At 39.0% G+C, this 21,275-nt stretch overlaps 1 protein-coding gene across 1 annotated transcript in view; it reads left to right on the top strand.

The window, feature by feature from the left end:
- The window catches only part of GALNT7 (polypeptide N-acetylgalactosaminyltransferase 7), a 38,569-nt gene extending 18,454 nt beyond the window's left edge, over positions 1–20,115 (top strand). The window contains exons 4-12 of the mRNA XM_015408132.1: positions 2,068–2,198; positions 2,864–2,943; positions 3,814–3,996; positions 6,831–6,948; positions 10,049–10,171; positions 10,927–11,145; positions 14,935–15,033; positions 15,934–16,062; positions 17,282–20,115. Of these exons, the coding sequence (XP_015263618.1) occupies positions 2,068–2,198; positions 2,864–2,943; positions 3,814–3,996; positions 6,831–6,948; positions 10,049–10,171; positions 10,927–11,145; positions 14,935–15,033; positions 15,934–16,062; positions 17,282–17,419 (1,220 nt within the window). The 3' untranslated portion in view covers positions 17,420–20,115. The remainder of the gene's footprint in view (positions 1–2,067; positions 2,199–2,863; positions 2,944–3,813; positions 3,997–6,830; positions 6,949–10,048; positions 10,172–10,926; positions 11,146–14,934; positions 15,034–15,933; positions 16,063–17,281) is intronic.
- Positions 20,116–21,275: the final 1,160 nt, after the last annotated feature.

Here is a 21,275-nt window from a genome sequence, read left to right as displayed (position 1 = left end):
CAAAAAAAAAGAGGGGGGGGGGGGGTTTGAATATAGTGAGCCTGAAAAATATTGGTATTTCCTGATATTCCCGAATCCCAGTATCAGTATGGCATTGGGATTTGGGAATTTTTTGAAAAACCCGAAATTTTTTGGCTCCATTATACCCTGTGGACTCACTGAGTCATACTGTGGCGGAACTTGGAGAAGTAGGCATTTAAATAGACCACAGCCTCTTTACATGCCTACTGCCTTCATCAAGTGCGGCAGCAGCCTTCTGAGTTCACTTGCTGAGTCGCACCGTGGTAGTGGGGCTTGGAGGAGAAGGCATTTAAAGAGACCGTGATCTCTTTAAATGCCGTCTCAATATAGCTGAATGCACCCAAATAAAAGCAAAAAAAAAAAAAAATCAGATTTTTTTCCAGGGTCAGCTATATTGGTAGCCAAATACATATCACTGTATTTTGGGGGTATTTTTCCAACGCGGATAAACCAAATGCACACCCCTAATAGTAATTGAATCATAGTAGTTTTCATGACCAAGGGCATATTGACATAATGTTTTCCTATGTCCAAGTCAGGCTTAGGGTACAAAATCAGAAGTGTAGGAAGCTATACCTATCCATCTATAGATCCTTCATCAGTCAATCTCGGATTTTCATTGCCTCTGGGTGTAGTGCAGTGAAATAGTCACCACTGTTAGCACTAAAGGTACCATTCTACACACTTTCATGGTCAAACTAGTTATGTGGTTGGGTGAGCACGAGTGGTAGTCCTCAAACTGGAATGTTAGGAGTGGGACGAGTTGAGTCTTAACGAGCAAAGAAATCTGGGTGTGTAATGCTTAAGTGCAGAGTTTAATTATAATACTTAAGTTCAGGGATTTACTGTGGGCTGGGCCCAGTTTGTAGAAGTATACAGGGGCAAATTTGAAAACTTAAAGCCAATTGTACCATAAAAGTTGGTGTGGACAAAAGTCCTGTGGGATGCTCCAGTTCTCACATGCATTGTGTTGTTGCTGTCTTTCTGGCCATCACATTTTACTGACGGGTTTTGCTTTAGTTTAGAGGAACAGTTTTGCAGGTTTTATTTCAGACAGTGTTTCTAGTGACTAGACAAGCCACAGTGGCCTGAATCATGAGAAGTAACAGTAAAAAAAAATGTTAAAGAGAAGCGCACAAGAATTAATAATAGTAGCTACCCACATTGGCAATTTTATAATGTGTCATTAGATATAGTGTGGAGGACCTTGGAGGAGACTGCAATAAAACTGTGCCCACACACTCCAAAGATAACCCAGTCCATATAGGTAAAGGTTACTAATGCAGGTGCACAAGAAGCAGCAGACTACCAGGTCCAACTCTGTAAGCGATGTCAGCCAGTACTGTATTCCATACTACATTTTGAAGGGAGAGCAACTGAAGGTACTTCTGGACCTTCTTTGCATCCACATCTGCCTTCCAATTCAGACATTACTAACATTTATTGTGAGATGTGAATGCTTCATCTCCTGCACCACCTCCTGGATTTTGCTTCTTATAAATGTTGGCATTTTACTATGTGAGTTAAAAGTCTTGATTATTTTTGGCATGTCAGGGCAGCTGTAAATTTGTCACTTACCCCTAGTCAGCAATGACTGTGGTTCACAGTGTTAAGGTGCACATAGAAAAGACTGAGCGCTTACCATAAAGGCAACTTCTGTTACATTTTTGTACTCATGTTTTAAAGTTATGTGGAGGAAGTGGCTGGAAAATGACTGAAGGTTTGTTCCCTCCTATTGCTGAAAGGGACAGGTGCAAGCTTGAGACCTGTGTCTCTCCAGTCACATTCTCAGGTCTGACATTTCTAATATTGTAAAGACACACGTCTCTCGTATTTCCCAACATGGCTTTTATAAATGCAAGTAACGTGGAATTTACTGGTAAGTTAGCTTGCAGTTGTCATTGTCCAATAAATTAGGCAGTGATTATTTAAGATACTCAACGTCTGCAAAATCTCCGTATTTAGTCAATTCATATTTATTGTATTGTAAGCACAAAGCAATATAATTTATAACATATATGAAAACTTCTTTTTATTATTTGATAGCACACTTAAAAGAGAGACTAGAGGATTATATTAAGCAGTGGAATGGCCTTGTAAAGATTTTTCGAAACGAAAGGAGAGAAGGTTTAATTCAAGCTAGAAGCATTGGAGCCCAGAAGGCTAAACTTGGACAGGTAGAAAATATTTGCTAAATAAAACCATTGTTTTTCCATAGTCTGAATTTTGCTTTGAACAGATCTTAAAACCATTGATTGTCAATAACTGTTCTTTACTTTGCACAATGCTATCTAGCAGGAGTGCCCAATGTGGCACCCATGGGCACCATTGCACTCACTAACAGGTTTGCTGGCACCTTCCAAGTGTCTTTAGAAAGTGGACAGGGCTGGCTGGGGCTTTTGCCCAGCAGGGTTTCTGACCACCTGTGAAGATTTTTCTTTTTTGCTTCAGTCGCTGCTGGTACCACAGCACAAGGGTCTTCACTGCATTACTGTGTGTGTTCATTTTTAAAGGCATCCTGTTAAACCAAGATTCTGCCTAAAATGTTGAAGAGTTACTTTAGAGTTGTGTATAACTTCACCCTCTGACATTCTGTGGTTGGCTCCGCCTTCTGCAGCAGTCATTTTTATTGGTTTCACCTCCTGCAGCAGCCATTTTTGGTTGTGGTCACCACTCTGTGTCAGAATTCCAAAGGTGCCCACAAGGTTGAAAATACTGGGGACCCTGGTTTCCTTTGTTAAACTGATGTTGACATAAAATGAAAAATGCTCAAGTAAATCAATCTGTTCCATGTAAGGAAATCTCAACTGAGTTGAAATCTCCTTTCCTGTTTGTTTTAAAGGTTTTGATTTACCTTGATGCCCACTGTGAGGTGGCAGTAAACTGGTATGCATCACTAATAGCTCCTATATCTAAAGACAGGTAATAATACTCTGCTTATTGTGGGCTTGCAGGTTACCTTTTTATTTGCTTATGCTAGATATTGGGAAAGTTAAAGCAGTGTATTATTCTTTAGCTTCTAATCAGACCTACAACAAAGTAATGATACAAACTGAGGCTTTTTTTCCAATCTAAAAAGATGTCCATCACTCCTTCCTTCCCTCCTTCTCACAGGAGGAAGCAACAAACATATTGCTCTTAGCAGTACAATAATATATTTGCAAAATATGAAACATGTGGCTTCCATCATTCCTTTTGACAATGTGTCATCAGGGGGGAAATCTATAAAGGAAGACCTAGAGGGGTTTATTGCCATTTCTGCTTGTGACATAAATGTATACCTCTAATAGTTTAAATCCGTCATGTTCACATTTTTACTGCTCTCCCATCCTTCTGTAAGAAAGACGGCACATTTTTGGTAGTGTATTATTCTAGTTAGAATAAAGTACAAAAGATAGCAACTGACTGATTCGATTAGACAGTTAAAACCTTGTCTCTTCCCCTCCCGTGAATGTTTCAGAACGACATGCACTGTGCCTCTAATAGATTACATAGATGGGAATGACTATTCCATTGAGCCACAGCAAGGTGGGGATGAAGATGGCTTTGCCAGAGGGGCCTGGGACTGGAGCTTGCTGTGGAAACGCATCCCATTAAGCCACAAGGAAAAGGCAAAAAGAAAATATAAAACTGAGCCATATCGGTAAAGAATGCTGTTTTCCTTCCGTTGTTTTTATAACTCATGCTTATCTAAATCCTTTCATTTTTCCCCCCTTTCTTTTACATGAACCATGACTCGTTTAAATGTGCCATGTACCTGCTCTCATCCTCACCACCACCATAATCCTGCAGAACCACATGCACTGTGCCGCTTATAGATGTCATAGATGGCAACACTTATCAGATTGTACCCCAAGGGGGTGGTGACGAAGATGGGTTTGCTAGAGGAGCATGGGATTGGAGTATGCTCTGGAAGAGGGTGCCCTTGACCAAACGTGAGAAGGCAATGAGAAAGACAAAAACTGAGCCGTATCGGTAATCACTAAACCACTTACCCATTTCTCCTTTTCTTAAGGGTGTACTCAACTATTAAATACTTGCATGAACTCTGCTGATTTTTAAGCCATTGCTAATGGAAGCAGATGCTCTGCTAAGAGGGGTCATTCTTTTCACTAATACATAGTCCAGCTCTTCTAATGCAGCCTTACTAACTTCCTTTGTACCTCTCTGCCACATACTTTGCACTCTAAGTAAACTGTAGGATGGATGTTCGTGTTCAACAAAATATGTGAGCTGCCTCTGATATAGTTTCAGAAATTGCTTAGCATGCTTTTTAGGAATCAGATATTCAAAACAGTGCTATCCTATGCAGAGTTACTCCAGTCTAAGGTGGTTGGCATGCATAAACAGCTCTTGCTAGCTGGAGGAGTGAGTCCTGCCCAGCCGGCTGGTTTGATAAATGAAAATATGATAACTGGAGATTTAGTGAAAGAAAATGTATAATGTAGAAATCTATTTCCTGAACGTTCTGAACACTTCTGTTTGGGAAATATTCTTGCTTTTTCCCATCCATTTTCTTTGCTTCATGGGTGATTTGTTTTTAACAAAATGTGTTTGCCTAGAAAACGCTGAAATTTTTTTCATTCTCTTTTTCCCTAAACTAGTGAAGCTGTGGTTCTGCTTTGATTGACTAACTTTGCAATCAGAATTACTTTAATTTAAACTAAGTGTATTATTTGAATGTGAGTTTCTGAGATTCTGGGTATTACTTTATCCTAACTTCTGGTGTGTTCACTAACATTCCAAAATATTCCAAAGAAATTATGAAGCTTTGGACAATTTCAGTCTGTGAAGATAAAAATGTTGTCCCTATAACAGAATTAAATGTCTTCTTAGCATTCATGCACTATTATGAAACAACTGTAACAGGAAAACAATTATCAGCACATACTTGGCAATACATGTTGTACATGTTGCTTTCTGCAAATCCCAGTTTCCACTTTTAAAGCAGAATTCCTAGTCCTCATGACTGTGGAGGAAGACCATAAAAATGTGTTGTTTATTTTCATAGAAATTAGATTTCTAGTACAAATGAGAATTCATGATAAATTTGGACCTTCCTAACTCCCTTTCTGAGGTTATATCTAAGTTTGAAAAGGTGTAATTTTAAAACAAGACTGTTCTGTCAGTGTGATAGCACATGATGTACTCATGTTTTGTAGTTATCCTGATGTTAGCTATCTTTATACTGGCAGAACCGTACAGACACACATGCATGCCTCTAAACTGCTTTGTAAACGGAGGGAAATATACAAAATTAGTTGGTGGTTTCAGGGAAGGGGTTTGAATGTGAAAATATTGAAGTTAACTCTGAATGATTCATGGCTCTGATACATGTATCAAGCGTATAGTCTTAACGAATGAGTACTGAAATGCCCAGTGCCCTCAATAGAATTCTGACTGGAAAAGCATCTTAATGTCTTTTTCATTAATTACTTTTAACTAAGTACACTCACCTGAAACTATTACTAACATATCCATGTAGCAGGGGAGTTATCCAAGGACTGGTTACGCACATCTCTGTGCTGGACCTGGAACACTTGGTATTCCTAGTTGCAGCATATCTAAAATGATACCAATTGTTAATAATAATTAGAATAAAACAAAGCAAACTTTGAAACTGAAAATGCATAAGGTTTGGGAAGCCTTGCTTACCAGTCCTGCTAAATAGATACAAGGACTAGAGTTTGAATTTGGAGATAAAACATGTAATTGTATCCTGGACTTATATACCAACTTCCATTCTATCTTCCGGGTAGATGTTATATTGCATTATGCTGTACATCTTTCCTTGTCCCTTTGAAAATGTGTACACAAGCTGAGCTGGGATTCATCCTTGAAATGCAGAATACTGCCATGAACATGCCGACTTCCAGTCCATTATCTCAGTATTCAACAGAGTTATCATATTAGAGATAAACAGAACAGCTGAGTTCAACAGGAGACCTTGATTCATGCAGCCAAATACTGTGTTCTTATTTAGCCTTCTACTGCTATGATCCTGGCACACAGTTGCCCTCATTGAACAACATGTATAGGTAGATGCCAACGTATCTAGAGGGCGAACAGGAACCCCTTCCTCCTTCTACATACATATGTGGTCTGAAGAAGGCTATTTTTAGGCATAATATGAAAAATTTCTCCACAACTGTAAAGGGAAAAAATGTGATATGACTGCCCCTCCCTCATTTAAAGGAAGACTGTTATACCAATCTCTTTATATAGCATTGCTGAACTAAAAATAAAATAGACTCACCTATTTTTAGGGCCAAACATTAAGTGACACTCAGCTATTTGTTTCCTGCAAAAGCTTTTGTATTATTAATGAAAAGCAGCCTTGGAAACTGCAGTGGAGAAGGAAAAGATCTGCTAAGGAGGGAGTTTCTGCTCAAAATCACCTTCTCAAACCGCTTGTAGGGAATGATGCACAGACAACATATTTTTTTCACCACAGGAGGCACTAAAGGTTTATGAAGGTTAAGCAGACCCTCCCCCTGCTACTCTTTCCATCCTGAATCACAGCCTCCAATTCTGCTTTGTCCAAAAATAACAAAAAAGGAAAAGAATTGTGCAATTGAGTGTCACTTGTAGCCTTTGTTTGATATCCGTTATTTCAGAACTATAATCATCGTAGCCTACAGTCAGAACTTCAAACTGAAACCATTGCTGTAGACTTTGTTTTTTGCCACCAACAAAGCTTTATAGTTTCTTTTTGATCTAAGACAATAGCTAGTTGCTTTTTTATATAAAGGCATTTCTTTTTCATCTCCATGCCATGTGAACTTTTTATTACATTTTCTCTCTCCTAGATCCCCTGCAATGGCTGGTGGATTATTTGCCATTGAACGTGACTTCTTTTTTGAACTAGGTCTCTATGACCCAGGTCTACAAATCTGGGGTGGTGAAAACTTTGAAATTTCATACAAGGTAAGCAACATTATGAATGAAACATTAATTCTTCAAGTAAATATGAGTCTAATCTCAACCCAGTTCTTACATGTGTCTCGATTGTCTAGTGACTGAAGTGCTGCTGTCTTCCCATTATCCCATTCCTATCCAGTGATATAGAGAGACAACTATGTTTCATTCCTGCCTTCCATTGCAGTGTTTGAAAGCTGAAGCTTGATTTTCTGTGGGGCTGCTGTTTCTCTTGGGTTGTGAAGTAGTTGCTTTGCTAACATCAGCTTACTGTCTGCAGCCTGATATGTACCACCCGTCCTTTGATCAGGCCCGTAGGATTTTGTGGTTTGTGTGGCAATTTTTTTTCTGGTGGGGCTGAAGTTCTCAGTGCGGAAAGAAAAGCCATTTAGCCAATAGCTGTTACCAGGATAGATCTCTAAATTGCAAGCTGTCATACACTTTATTTTATTTTATTTTTTAATTGTATTAGCTTATATACAGAAAGGGGAGAAGGGGAAAGGAAGGAAGAGAAAAAAATACATAAATATTTAAAAATTCCAATTTAGCATTCTGCATGCATATCTTCTCATTACAATTTCACAACTACTTCATCTTATTATTCTTCACTTGATCTTATTTTCTTAATACTTAAGCTTTAACCAGTCATAGAACGCTCTCCAAGGTCCCATGAATTCTTCTTCCATTTTTCCTTTTAATATATTTGTCAACTTGTCCATTTCAGCACATTCCATAATCTTCAATATCAACTCATGTAGCGTTGGAATCGTCAATGTCCTCCATGCCATTGCAAATAAAATTCTGGCAGCTGTTATAACATGTAAAATAAAGTATCTGTGATTCTTATCTAACTCATCTCGTAAACAGTTTAACAAAAATATCTCTGGCTTAAAAGATATTGTAATATTCAAGACTGACTGTAAGAAAGTATGCACTCCAATCCTGAATTTATGAACCTTTTTACATGTACACCACATATGGTAATACGACCCAATATGGTTATTACACTTCCAACACATATTACTCAAGTTTTTATATATTTTAGCCAATCTATCTGGGGGTTAGATGCCATCTATAGAACATTTTATATAAGTTTTCTTTGAACAAAACAGATTTAGTCAACTTGGTATTCACTTTCCATATTTTACTCCACTGTGAGAGATCGATGTTATAACCCACATTTTGCATCAATCTAACCATACATTCTTTAACTATTTCGTCCTGCATTTTCAATTGCATCAGCATACCATACATTTTCTTAATAAGTTTTTCTCTTTAAGTACATAATAATTTTTCATATGCACATTGTTCTGAATAGACTCCATCTGTCTGTTCACCCTTACTATATCTAGATTCCACTTACATTCTAGTCCACCAGTCTAACTTTATTTCATTTTTCTGAGATTTTAAATTATTTTTATCATCTAACAGTTCTGCATATCTAATAACTGCTTATTTTGAAGTCAAAGTTGGTTAAGAAAAAGCTTCCACTGGAGACACCCATCTTGGAATTTTAGTATATATCAAGCGGAGGAATCTTTTCCCATGTTGTCAGTAATGATCTGATTTTTAAAATATTAATGTCCGGAGCTTTTCCCATACCATAAAAGGAGTGCCATCCCAGTTTTAAATCGTGTCCTAGAGCCAGCAGCCTATGTTCTGCAAGTAGAATCCATTCTCTCAGCCAAACCAAACTTGCTGCTCTATACTAATTCTTCCAGTCTGGTACTCCAAATCCAGCATTATCTTTCGCATCCTGCAAGGCTTTCAATTTAATTCTTGGCTTTTTCCCTTGCCATATAAAATTCTGTGTCAGTTTATTCAATTTGTCAAAGAAATGTTGTTTAATGTATATCACTAAACACAACAGGATCACAGAGATACTACACTCAGTACAAACCAAAACCAAAATATCCCGTGTAAATAACAATTGTTCAAGGTCTACTAACACACAAAGTTTTTACTAAAGGCATATGCCTCGAACACCATGCATGAATCAAAAACAATACATGAAATAAACTGTGAATATTCTATAGCAGTAGTGGAGCATATTAGAATATTCAGTTTATTTCATGTATTGTTTTTGATTCATGCATGGTGTTTGAGGCATATGCCTTTAGTAAAAACTTTGTGTGTTAGTAGACCATGAACAATTGTTATTTACACGGGATATTTTGGTTTTGGTTTAATGTATATCGGCAGTGTCTGAAATAAAAACATCATACGTGGTAAAACATTCATTTTCAAAATTACTATTCTGCCCATTAGTGATACTTGAAACTTTTCCATTTCTCTAAACCCTTTTTAATGTCTTGCAACACTGTGTTATAATTGTTTTTCATGCAACACTTCGTTATAATTATCTTTCATCAGGGAACTACATTTTGCTGTAATATTAATACCCAAATATTTGACTTTCTTCTCCAGTTGAAATCCAGTCAACAGTGCTATTTCAAGTCTTTGTTTCAATGTCATATTTTTCGTAATCATTTTTGTCTTCTGATAGTTTATTTTCATTCCCGCCATTTTTCCATATTCATTAATCAGATTCATCAGTTGTTGTACAGAATCCATTGGGTCTTCTAAGATAAATTCCAAATCATCCTCAGAGGCCTTTAGTTTATTTCTCTTATTGATGTCCCTTTAATAAGGGAGTCTTTCCTAATAGCTGCTGTCAACCACTTTAGATGACAGTTCTCAGCTGCTGCAAGTTAATCACTTCTGCCAGCCTAAGCAGAAATTCTGATAGCAAGCTGGCAGGTGGGGGTGATGACTTATAAAGTCATGAAAGCTAACATTTAGGCAGAAAAACTCTCTTAAAGGTGACCAGTTTCTTAACACAGAGTTAGAAGGGATCCTAGAGGTTACCAACTCCAATTCCCTTGCTCAGTGTGGGAATTAGTCAACTACATCACCCCACTCTGCTTAAGGAGCGCATGCCTTTAAAAAATGATTGAAAATGATTGAAAAGGCATTTACAGGCAAAATTCTTGTGGGGCTGTGCCTTTAAGAAAGGGGGCAGAGCCCCCAAAAGCCCCACTACAGGCCTCCTTTTGATATTCTAATCTCTGTTTGTGCGTGTTTAATTTTTTCCCTCTTCCCTTTGCAGATCTGGCAGTGCGGAGGGAAGCTGTTGTTTGTCCCTTGTTCTCGTGTTGGACACATTTATCGTCTCCAGGGATGGCAGGGGAATCCACCTCCGGCATATGTTGGATCATCGCCTACTCTAAAAGTGCGACCTGTGTCATTAAAGCACCATTCCTCTTCAATGGCTAAATTAAAAGTTGCAGGTTGCAGTCCTATAGACACTTACTCAGCAGTAAAGCCTATTGAACTTAGTAGGTCTTACTTCCAAGTAAATGTACATAGGATTGGGTTTATAGATGGATTAAAATATGTTGCTCTGTTTCTGTCACATAAATGTTAATTATTTATTTAAGGTCCTTGCCTAGTCAATGCTAGATCAAGATGGGTAGCCGTGTTAGTCTGTCTGTAGCAGTAGAAAAGAACAAGAGTTTGCTGTTTTCTAGTCAGTGCTAGTCAGTGAATTCTTTATTAAAACTGGTACTGCTCACTTTGGTTTCATATATGTACATATGACTTACAATTTGCTGATCTCTCAGTGAGTGGGTACCTGTTGAGGACTAGCCAACATTCTTTTTCCAGTAAAAAAAGTACAAGTTCCTTAATACATTATTATATTGAGATTGCCCCCCAACTGGACTTTACTACGCCATTCTTAGTCCTGAGATGGTTTTATATTTTAAGGCATTTACAATGCTGTAGTATTTTTAAATAAAGATGCCAAAACGGTGATGTTGTGTAATAGCCCTTGAAAAGTTTTCTTTTAATTGCTGTGATTAAAACTACCCTACTTCTCCTCCTGAAAAGTACAATCCCAAAATAAAAAGGGGAGATATAAAGTAATTCAGGTTTGAGGTTTTTTGCTATTATATGTTATAATTCTTTCTTTTTTCTTTTTTTCAGAACTATGTCAGAGTTGTGGAGGTCTGGTGGGATGAATACAAAGATTACTTCTATGCTAGTCGTCCTGAGACAAAAGCACTAGCTTACGGTGATATATCTGAATTGAAGAAATTTCGTGAAGATCATCAATGTAAAAGTTTCAAATGGTTCATGGAAGAAATAGCTTATGATATCACATCACACTACCCTTTACCACCGAAAAATGTGGAGTGGGGAGAGGTAAATCCTAAAACCACTGCAAGCTACCATGTGGGAATTAAGGCTAAGATACTCAATACATTTACCCATGGCTGGGGGTGGGGTTCCCCTGACCTGACTCACTTTCTGTGTAGCCACATGGCAGATGTGGGGAACTTACTTGCCCCAGTGCCTGATTTGGATTGAGACTGCAGTGCCATTTCTGTTCAGGAAAACTGGAGTAGGTGAGAAGGCCTCACTTGATGCCACAGTCAGATCCAAATTGGGCCTTAAGGGACTTGAATAAGTCCCCACAACTGCCATGTGGCTGCAGGAAAAGTGAGCCAGGGTTAGAGTAACTCTGACCCCTCTTTTGGCCAAACGTATCATGTAGTATGACCCTTAGAAGTATAGCTAGCATAATATATAATGTAAGAATGTTTCTTCAAGCCTTTTTCAATCTCTTTGTTTTGTACGGATTTAAATAGGTTGAGGTACTCCTTGCTGAACCTGTGACTGAAGAGCACTTCTCATGAACGAATAGACTTCTAAAATATTTATTGTGCTAATAACTTATACTGGAAGGCTTTTGAAGACAAAAAATGAAGCAGTTTTCATTGTGAATTTTATTGGCTGCACTTGAAAAGATACTGCACTGTAAATCTGTTATCTCTTTTGTCTATCCTTCTTGCTCAGCAGCTTGGAAATTGTCTGCCTTCCATTTCAGTATTTGTCCACACATGGTAAAGATTAACATACGTACATTAGATACATGTTCAAGTCTGGTCCACACTTAAATGGCTTGAGCATGAGGAAGAAACAAAGGGCTTCTAAAGGATCTTTGACAGTATTGCAGGACACCACTGCAAGCTTGGAACCAACTTTGAGAGTCTGGAGAGAGTGAAAACACCACAAGCAGCTGTTTCTAACATTAGCAGACTCAAGTACTCAATACCCAAAACCCAGAAGAGCTGAAATATTCCAGTTATTTCATAATCCGTGCATTGTGTATGATAGTCTACTTGAAAGGGAGACAAGAGGCCAGTGACGCAGAGCAAGGACTGAATCCACCTATTTATTTATGTCAGGGGAGTCCAGTTCCCAAACCAGGGTCCAGGCATCCTGATGGCCAGTCATACAAAAAGGTAACCTAAAGGGAAAGATAGGCAAACAAATGTTCCTTATGTCAGAATAGGACACTTCTGTGGCAGCAAACGTAGGTGAAACCAGTACATGTTGAGCACATTCTAGCCTCAGTTATAGACAAACAGCTTGCTTTTGGGGGGCTTTTTTTTACTATGCTTGGAAAGAGGAGAGGGGGCCACGTAAGGAATCAGGCATGCTATGTAATTGGCCCCAAAGAAAGAAGAGAGTGGTTCAGGGTCTTGGGAATATTTCTGAATAAGGAAACAGAGGGAAGGTCTCCAGGTGTGTGTGTGTGTTAGGGTGTGGGGGGTGTTGGGGGGGGTGGACAATTCAAACATTCCAAATTACATGATTGGGACAGTCTGACTGGATTGTGGGAGATGCTGACTCTTTCTCTGGCAGAGTGTTAATACAGCAGGATCACAAGACTAAGAGCAGATTGATTAATCCATCTGATAAATGGTCTGATACTGGGTGAAGCTCAGCTTCTGCCTGGAATGGCTGCTTCTGTCAGTATTTGAGATGAGATTAGGTGGGGACCTATTCCTTTTGCCAATTTTCCATCTTTTGGGGTGATAACAGCCAAAAACCTGGCCTCTAAACTATAAGAAGGAAGCTGGTTCCATGTCAAGATGGAAGGGGGTAGAAAGAAGAATCAAAATGGAGGCATGATGGCAACAGCACCAGAGAATTAAAGGCCTCAGAGAGTCTTGGAGTCCTGTAGCCAACTCTCCTGCACTGGGAAAGGATCCTCTATGCTCAGACACCATGAAAAGATAAACTATTGTTCAGGCTACATAATATTATAATCAGACAGCTGGAGCCATGGTCGGAGTGGGGGCAGGGATACAAAGGAAAGAATAGGTTTAGAAAACATGTTTCTTCAGTCAGGTGAGCCAACACACCTCTAAATGGCTGCTATTTGATCTGTCCTAGATGACAAATTACATTTTCTTGTAAAATAGTATGAGATAAGAAATTACACAATATTTCCTAGAGTTAATTCTAACTGTATTACATTGAAGAGCTTAGTCGATCACAAGATCCAGTCTTTCTAAGTACACAATTCTGATTTTCTATGGACGAGTGATAGTATGTAGCTATTAAGAGACATTCTGTGCAATCCTAAGAAGAGTTATAGCCTGCATTAACCCCATTGACTTCAGTTATAGACAGTTTAGTGTAGTGGTTAAGAGTAGCAGACTCTAATCTGGAGAACTGGGTTTGATGATTCCCCACTCCTCCACATACAGCTGCTGGGTGACCTTGGCCAAGCCACAGTTCTCTCAGAGCTGTTCTCTCAAGAGCAGTTCTCAAAGAGCTCTCTCAGCCCATACCTGCCTCACAAGGTGTCTGTTGTGGGGAGAGGACGGGAAGGACATTGTAAGCTGCTTTGAGACTCCAAGTGAAGGGTGGGTTATAAATCCAATCTCTTCTTCTTCAGTGGGCATAGAAGGGTGTAATTCTATTCAGGATTGCACTGTCATTCGTAATAGTTGGAGAAAGTTATAAGTTCATTCCAACAAACAGCTATAATTTCACCACCACTATTGTTTCACTGGTTTTAAGTTTCCAAACTGTCCTCCACTCAAACATCCTCATTGCTACAAATGTACAGCCTTTGCTGATCACAGCACTCCCCCTTTGCATATCGCAGTGTGACTAAGCAAGTAGTAAGACAGCAGAAGTCTGTAGTTAAAATATGAGTGGTCCTGAAGGAGTCTAATTTAGGTGCCAGGGAGGTGGGAACTGAAAGGGTTTTGGGAGCCGTTATTCATGATTCATCCATCAATCTGTCACATTTGGTGGCAACCAAAGAAATCAAGGGTTGAAGCAAAGCGAGCACAAAATGCCTAGTCTACAGAATAGGAACTGAAAGATTTGAATGTTCAATGTAGGCAAGAAGCATAAGTGTATATATAGCTAGTAGATTTTAGAATAAATCTAGCAAGTACAGGCAGATCCATTGAACAATTCAATGATACATGTAATTGTCCTCTTAACAATCACTAAGAATACACAATAAATCATATTAAATCGAAGCAATCTTACAAAAAAGGGGCAGGGAATTGCCTTTTCTGTGTGACTGCTGCTCTTTCAGTACATGTCGGGAAATGCCTGCCTCGAGGAGATGACTCATTTGGAATAATCCCCCTTTTCTTTCCTTTCAAGATACAAGAGTATACTGTAGTAACTGTATATCATTGCAGCAAGTGCTTTCTGTAAAAAAAAATATCTTGGGTAGGGTAACCATGCTGTAACATGTTTGGAAATTTCTCGTTAAGCCTTATCATTATTTTGCTTTTATTACTTTTCCAGCTTTCCCATGGCGATAGATAGATAGATAGATAGATAGATAGATAGATAGAGCCATCTCACAAATTATGATTGTCTGTTGCAAACTTTTCTTTTTTTTTTTTCTCTGCAGTTTTGTATATATCCATATTTAAAGTACTCCAGAAGTGTTGACCTTGACATGCATTTATCCAGGAGGGATTGCTTTTCTTCTGTCTTTTAAGAGTCTCTTGATATAGTCTGGCTCCAGCACGCTGAACTGATACCTTTATTGAATTGTTTCATGTTGATTCAGGAATCTTTTCATGCAGTTACATACTGTTTAAAAGTACCTGTATCTTTTTCTTATATAACATTTAGATATAAACTATATATATATTCATATTCCAGATTAGAGGCTTTGAAACTGCTTACTGCATAGACAGCATGGGGCACACCAATGGAGGCTTTGTAGAGCTTGGACCGTGCCATAGAATGGGAGGAAATCAAGTAAGTTATTTTGGTATGTTTTGAATTAGGTGATGCCAGAATTGTATTTTAGAGTGTTTATGCCCCACTTTCTATTTAGAATAAATACTCTTTTGAATCTAAGTTTTGTCCTCAGTTGATTTATTCTGCGCCAAGTCCAAAGCATGTAATTGCTGCTGATGTTTAATTTTAAGTTTAAAAGTTCAATAAGAGAAACTGGTCAGTTGGTTGTGAAATTAGAACCCACTTCTCCCAGTCAGTAGTGCAGTTTTAGATTGAAGTGCCTACAGGCGAAGGCATGTGATGCACTTGTGGTAACCCTTCATGTAGTAGCCAGTAGGTCACATGATAGGATGCCTTCACAGGCCTCCATCTCCTTGGGCCCATTCTGAATCTTTGACTGATTTAACTAGTTGTAAAGGATTGTCTACTTGCTGATTGGGAGAGTGATCTTTTAGGTTCCAACTCCTTGTTTCTCCCATTGTTAAACTGTTCTGCTGTTCTCCAAGGCAGACTCTCAGCGTTGAGGAGTTAAGATGCTTGTTAGGGGTGTTGACACAAGGAACATCTTTTATGGAGCAATAGGACTGCATTCCATGTTATATGAGGTGATAAAAGGAATGAGTGCAGGCTCCTAATAAGGTTGACAAAGCATCTGCCTATAAAGCTTGAGAAACTTGAACAATTGGAAACAAGGTATATGTGTGATAAGTTGCTTTCAGTTTGGGAGGAAAGGCTTTGATGGGATTTGATTTAAAGGGAATATTACATGATAGTATTTAATCAGTTATGAACTTTTAATAATAGTACGGTAGATATTTACTTGTTTGTTAAAACACAACAGTATCCATGTACTACTTCAGATTTTATTGTTAGGAAATATTTCATTATTTGAATAGTATTTTCTTTCCCCCCTGGTAGCTGTTCAGAATCAATGAAGCAAATCAGCTCATGCAATATGACCAGTGCTTGACGAAAGGACCAGATGGATCAAAAGTCATGATTACACACTGCAATCTAAATGAATACAAGGAGTGGCAGTACTTCAAGGTATCTAATGGGCTTAGATGTAGGAGTCAGATGGCTATCCTAGAAACGGGGTGGAGTAAGGAAGACAGACAGAAACCTGGGTGTATCAATGAGAACAGAAATCTGCATGCAGAGTGCATTTCCTTTACAACTGAATACCTAAGGCTTGCAGATCAAACTGTGTGATGGCTGAGGAATTCCAAGTACTTAGTAAAGTCCTTGGGAGCTGGTGTCAGACTTCTAATGCAGCAGCTTCATGCCAGAGTCTCCTTTTGCGGTTCTGCTGCTGCAGAATAATACCTTTTTGATCAGGAACAGAGTGTGCCTGTTTGCTTGCAGCGTGATGGCGAAGGCACTCATGAATCCCTTAATGTTCATGCTCCTTTTCTCTTGAAAATATTTTAATAACAACTAATACATTTGGGATTAAAACGACACTTATTTGTTTGTTATACCTGGCTTTTCTCCTTAATGGGAACCCAAAGCTGCTGACAGCACTGTTCTCTTCTCTTCCACTCTAACCTCACAACAGCAGCCCTGAGAGGTAGGCTGGGCTGAGAGAGTGGTGGGTCCAAGCTGACCCAGTAAACTTCCATGGCAGAGTGGGGATTCATACCTGGTTCTCCCAGATCCTGGTCTGATACTCTAGCCGTTGCACCACACTGACTCCCAAGAGCCGAGATAGGTCCAAGACCCACAGAGCTCCTTTGGCTCAGACAAGGACCTTTCACTGGCACAGTGGAATTTGTAACATATATTAACGTCTTCAGGCAGCAGAGTGGCATATCACCGACTGCTGTTGAAACTCCTCTCAGTTGTCTTCCATGCTGCACAAGACGACAACCATCCCACCCACCCCTAAGCCATTTAAAGCTCTCTTGAGGCTCACAAAACTAGTTTGAAGAAAAGATTGGATTTATACCCCGCCCTTCACTACCCAAAGGTGTCTCAGAGCGGCTTACAAACTCCTTCCCCTCCCCACAACAGACACCCTGTGAGGTAGGTGGGGCTGAGAGAGCTCTGACAGAAACTGCTCTTTTTCAAGGACAGCTGTGCCAGAACTATGGTTTGCCCAAGGTCAAGTGAGTGGAGGAGTGGGGAATCAAACCCAGTTCTCCCAGATTAGAGTCCGCGCACTTAACCACTACACCAAACTGGCTCTCCAGTTAGTAAAGTTAGCATGGTTTCCATGAGAAAAATTAAATAAAATTAACTTTTTGCTTGGATTTTTATTTTCCAGAATCTACATAGATTTACCCATATTCCTTCAGGGAAATGTTTGGATCGTTCAGAGGTTCTGCATCAAGTGTTCATCTCAGACTGTGACTCTAGCAAACCAACACAAAAATGGGAAATGAACAATATCCTTAGCGTGTAGACTGAACAGCCTGAAACCTACCTACTGATCCGTTTAATTCGTATAGGACTGGAGATAGCCTGAAAACTGCTGCAACTATTACCTTTGTACGGCTGCGAGCCCAGAACCTCCTGATCTGGATGAAGGACATAGACGGACTGTGATGGATTTATCATCTGCAGTTAATGTTTACAAAACTGCTCTTACCTTAAACTTTATAGATGTTTACATCTTTATTTGTGTGTGTTTCGTTTTAAGATGTTTTAAATAGGCGATAATTTAATGTGCTTTTCACGGTGTTCCCATATTTACTGGAACAAAGTTAAAAGCATCTGCTTAGATCTGACAACAATTTATAGTTGCTTCTGCTTGTTCAGGGGGACTTTTCTTCTACCCCTTCTGGCAGGGCCTTCTCCCTGGGCCTCCCCAAAAGCCCCTCGTGAAGGCAGAAGGAATATCAGGGGGCTGTGGCCACAGGAGAGTTAGCAACATAGACACCTTTCCTGTGCATGCAGATGTGCCTTATGCTCATGCACAGGTAAAGGATTCAGATCCAAGCAATTCTTGTGTTCTTTGGGATTACACTCAGGGGTCTGCAGGCAGTTTTTTGTTTTGTTCTGTTTTTTAACACACTCACACTTGAAAAAGGTTGGAGTAACCAGATTTTGCTATAACATGGTGATTATCAACCTGTTGTACGTTGTTTTGATTTTACATATTATAAGCACTGCCACAGGTTTTTAGCCAGGGTGGCCTTCTTTCACAGTCATGCTGCTTTTCTGAAAGGTGAATTTTCAACATATTTAGTGCCTCTTTAATTTTACCTCTGTATTTTCCACAAGAAAAGCTTTTTGTTTTATAGTATGGGTATGGTTAGGTGTCTCCTTTTCGAACAGGGGCGAGTTGGTACTACCCACATGACACTTAAAGAAAAAAATTATTGCCGTGTTCTCTAGTGTACTGCTTATTCCATACCATTAAAGTAACCAACTGGTGCACAAGTCTTACTAGCCCTGTACAGAAGACCCATCCGTCCCCTGGCTGATCACACAGGGAGGAAAACCAGGAATGAGTGTTCTGAGCTCCACCTCTGGGTGATCACCAAATGATCTGCACCGTGCAAATGTGTGGAGAAAGTGTCCATGCGTACACTCCCTCCCTGTGATCCGCATCCTCTGTACAGGGCTTCTGTGAATTAAAGGCTGCACGAAAAACCCAAAACTATGATCCTGTAACTTCATCAGAACCTTTAAAGAAGGTTAGATACTGGGTAGCACTTAAATCCATGAACCACTTGTGTGAAATAGCATTAAAGCAGTTTAAATCTTCTGTTTTGCAATATCAAGCTGAAACTTAGCACTATGTGATGCATTCAGTGGAAGTGAGCACTCCAAATTACAGCTAAAAACATACAAGCACTAACTTCCCTGCTGTATCAAAGCCTTACAAATCTTCTGTATATGTCAGAATTGAAATATATCGACTTCTGCAGAACACAGAAGAGTAAAATTGATCTGATTCTTCACTTTTCTTGTGACAAAGGGAAGCTGGTTGATGAAGAACTGAAACATTTTGTTTCGTGATTATTGTGCAAGCAGGCAGCATGCAGAGGGGATGCATCTAGTTATAGAGTCATATATAGATTAGAAATGGGCAGATTGGGGGGCTAGATTTATTATTTTGTACAAAAGTGTCTTCTCCCTCAAACTTTCTCCCTCCCATATTTGGAAAAAAAAATCACAAAGTGTTTTTGACACTAGGATTTATGCTGACACTTATCCAGTGTCGTGATTCCAAATTCCATAATTGTGCCATAGCATGGAAAGAAAAGGGGGTGTGTGGAATATTAGGAAGTTCACATACTAAGGTATAGTTTACTGAATATTTGTGCTGAAAGTTTTTGCTTTTAAGGTAATCTTAAATTTTGATTTTTAAAAATGTGAACCGCCAAACCTGCTTTAAGACTTAATCTGAAGGATGAGATGCTGGGCATAATCCCACAGAGATTTCCATCAGTTTAACCATGCTGTATTGGGCTGTGGGTCCTGTAAGCAGTTCGGCACAAAGAGTCCCACTTGGATCAGTTGGTTTGCTGTGCATATGACTGCATATTTCAGATGGAAACTAACTTCCTAAATTATTCAACTGGTGTCTCAAGTATGCTTTGGTTTCAATAGCATAATTTGTGAACAAAAGTGAAAGAACTCCTAAGGAGAGGTAATGGAAATGCTTCCATTATAAGGTCTTTTTTCCCATTTAGGTGCAGTTCAAAGTAGCATATAACATTTTCATGAACACAGAATTTTGGCCTTACAAAGGCCAGGTACATGTGGCCTGAGATCTTTTGTGGCTTGAGTCTTTTCTGGCCTTTTTAAAAGGTGTGAACAAATACTAAATAAAGGAGGACTAAAGGATTATAAGGGTGTGGGCATATTTCATTAGTTGTGTATATGAAAACTGATTCATTCTCTTCGTTGACTAGAGTTTAATTTAATCACATTACTATGCATAAGTGAAAGAGATTGCACATAGATTGTGCACGTCTGTGTTAAATGGGTATTGTGTGCAATGTCATTAAAATCCAATACTTTATGTGAATACGGATCTGTATTTTTAAATTCCAAATCTTACAAGACAACAAAAACTGTTACTCTAATGACTTTTCCTACTGTAACCTGCTTTTAAAAAGTAGTTCCCATATCCTTGCTTTGTAAGTTGATCACTATGCATTTCTACACATTTTATAAATTTGATTTATGCAGATTTTGATACACTGTATGTTTCTGTAAAGATTGTATAAATCTTCAAAGGTTTTATTAGGGATAAATCTGGGTATCCTGTGTATATCTTAATTCTGGGTTGCTTGTTTTTTAGGTGAGGAAAATAAATATTTTATCTTGTGGGTTTATTATACATTTGCACCAAAAGCTGATCCTTTAAAATAATTCTAGGCATGTTCCTATTGAATCAGAGTCTTTATACTTCTTTATTTGTGCATGTGTTTATGTTTAAGTAAAATCAAATGCTTTGATTTTTTGTTAAATTAGTCTTGATCTGATGGCAGTGAACTTATAAAAAAAAATCCCTTGGACATATATGTACATTGAAACAGGATTCCACATGTAGATGCTTGGCTGAATGGAGAACTTTGTGCACAATATGGGGCTAGTAAGAAAATTTTTGTTTAGTTTTCAAATCAGCCTCAAAAGGCTATGTGAGTTTAAGGGGCAGACAGCACTTCTCAAATGAAACCTTCAATCATGCTTTCTAGCAAATCACTCATTATCTGAAATCATACCTGTATTTTAGGGCCTTATTTAAAAAGTTAAAACACAAAGTTAAATACAAAGAAGCAATAAGACAACCATTAGTTAAGATCATAGTAAAATAGAGGAACCCCATAACCTCAAATCGAGTATCTGCAAAAACCCAAATCAACAGACTATCTCCTCTGTTGTCAACATTAACTCAAATGAAAAGTCTATTTCCAAGATAGTCTTTTTTTGCCTCAGAGACTCAGAAAGTGAAGAAGCCAAATATATTGTAGAGGAGAGCATTCCAGAATATTGGTGGCACCATCAAGACGATCCCATTACACATTATACTTGATAAAATCACCACAAACTGTTCCATGTGAAAATGACATGTTTTAATCCTAAAATAACCAGGGGTCTTTTGGGGCCAGAGCAAACCGGAGCGCTGCGCCGGCAGCCCAAGAGCCTGTGCTAATGGTGGCAGGGGCAAGCCCCGCCCCTAGCTTGCCGTCGCCGCATCACCCAAGCCTGCGCAGGAGCGCTGTGGCTCAGGGGACAGCAGGAGAGCCCTGTCGCCGTGTCCCCCGGGCCGTGCAGGAGCGCTGCGGCTCGGGGGCGCCAGG

Source organism: Gekko japonicus, unplaced genomic scaffold, assembly GCF_001447785.1.
Source record: "Gekko japonicus isolate JY-2015 unplaced genomic scaffold, Gekko_japonicus_V1.1 scaffold109, whole genome shotgun sequence".
Classification (NCBI taxonomy): Eukaryota; Metazoa; Chordata; class Lepidosauria; order Squamata; family Gekkonidae; genus Gekko; species Gekko japonicus.
The sequence above is the reverse complement of the archived record's forward strand: the minus strand, read 5'-3'. Positions and strand labels throughout refer to the sequence as shown.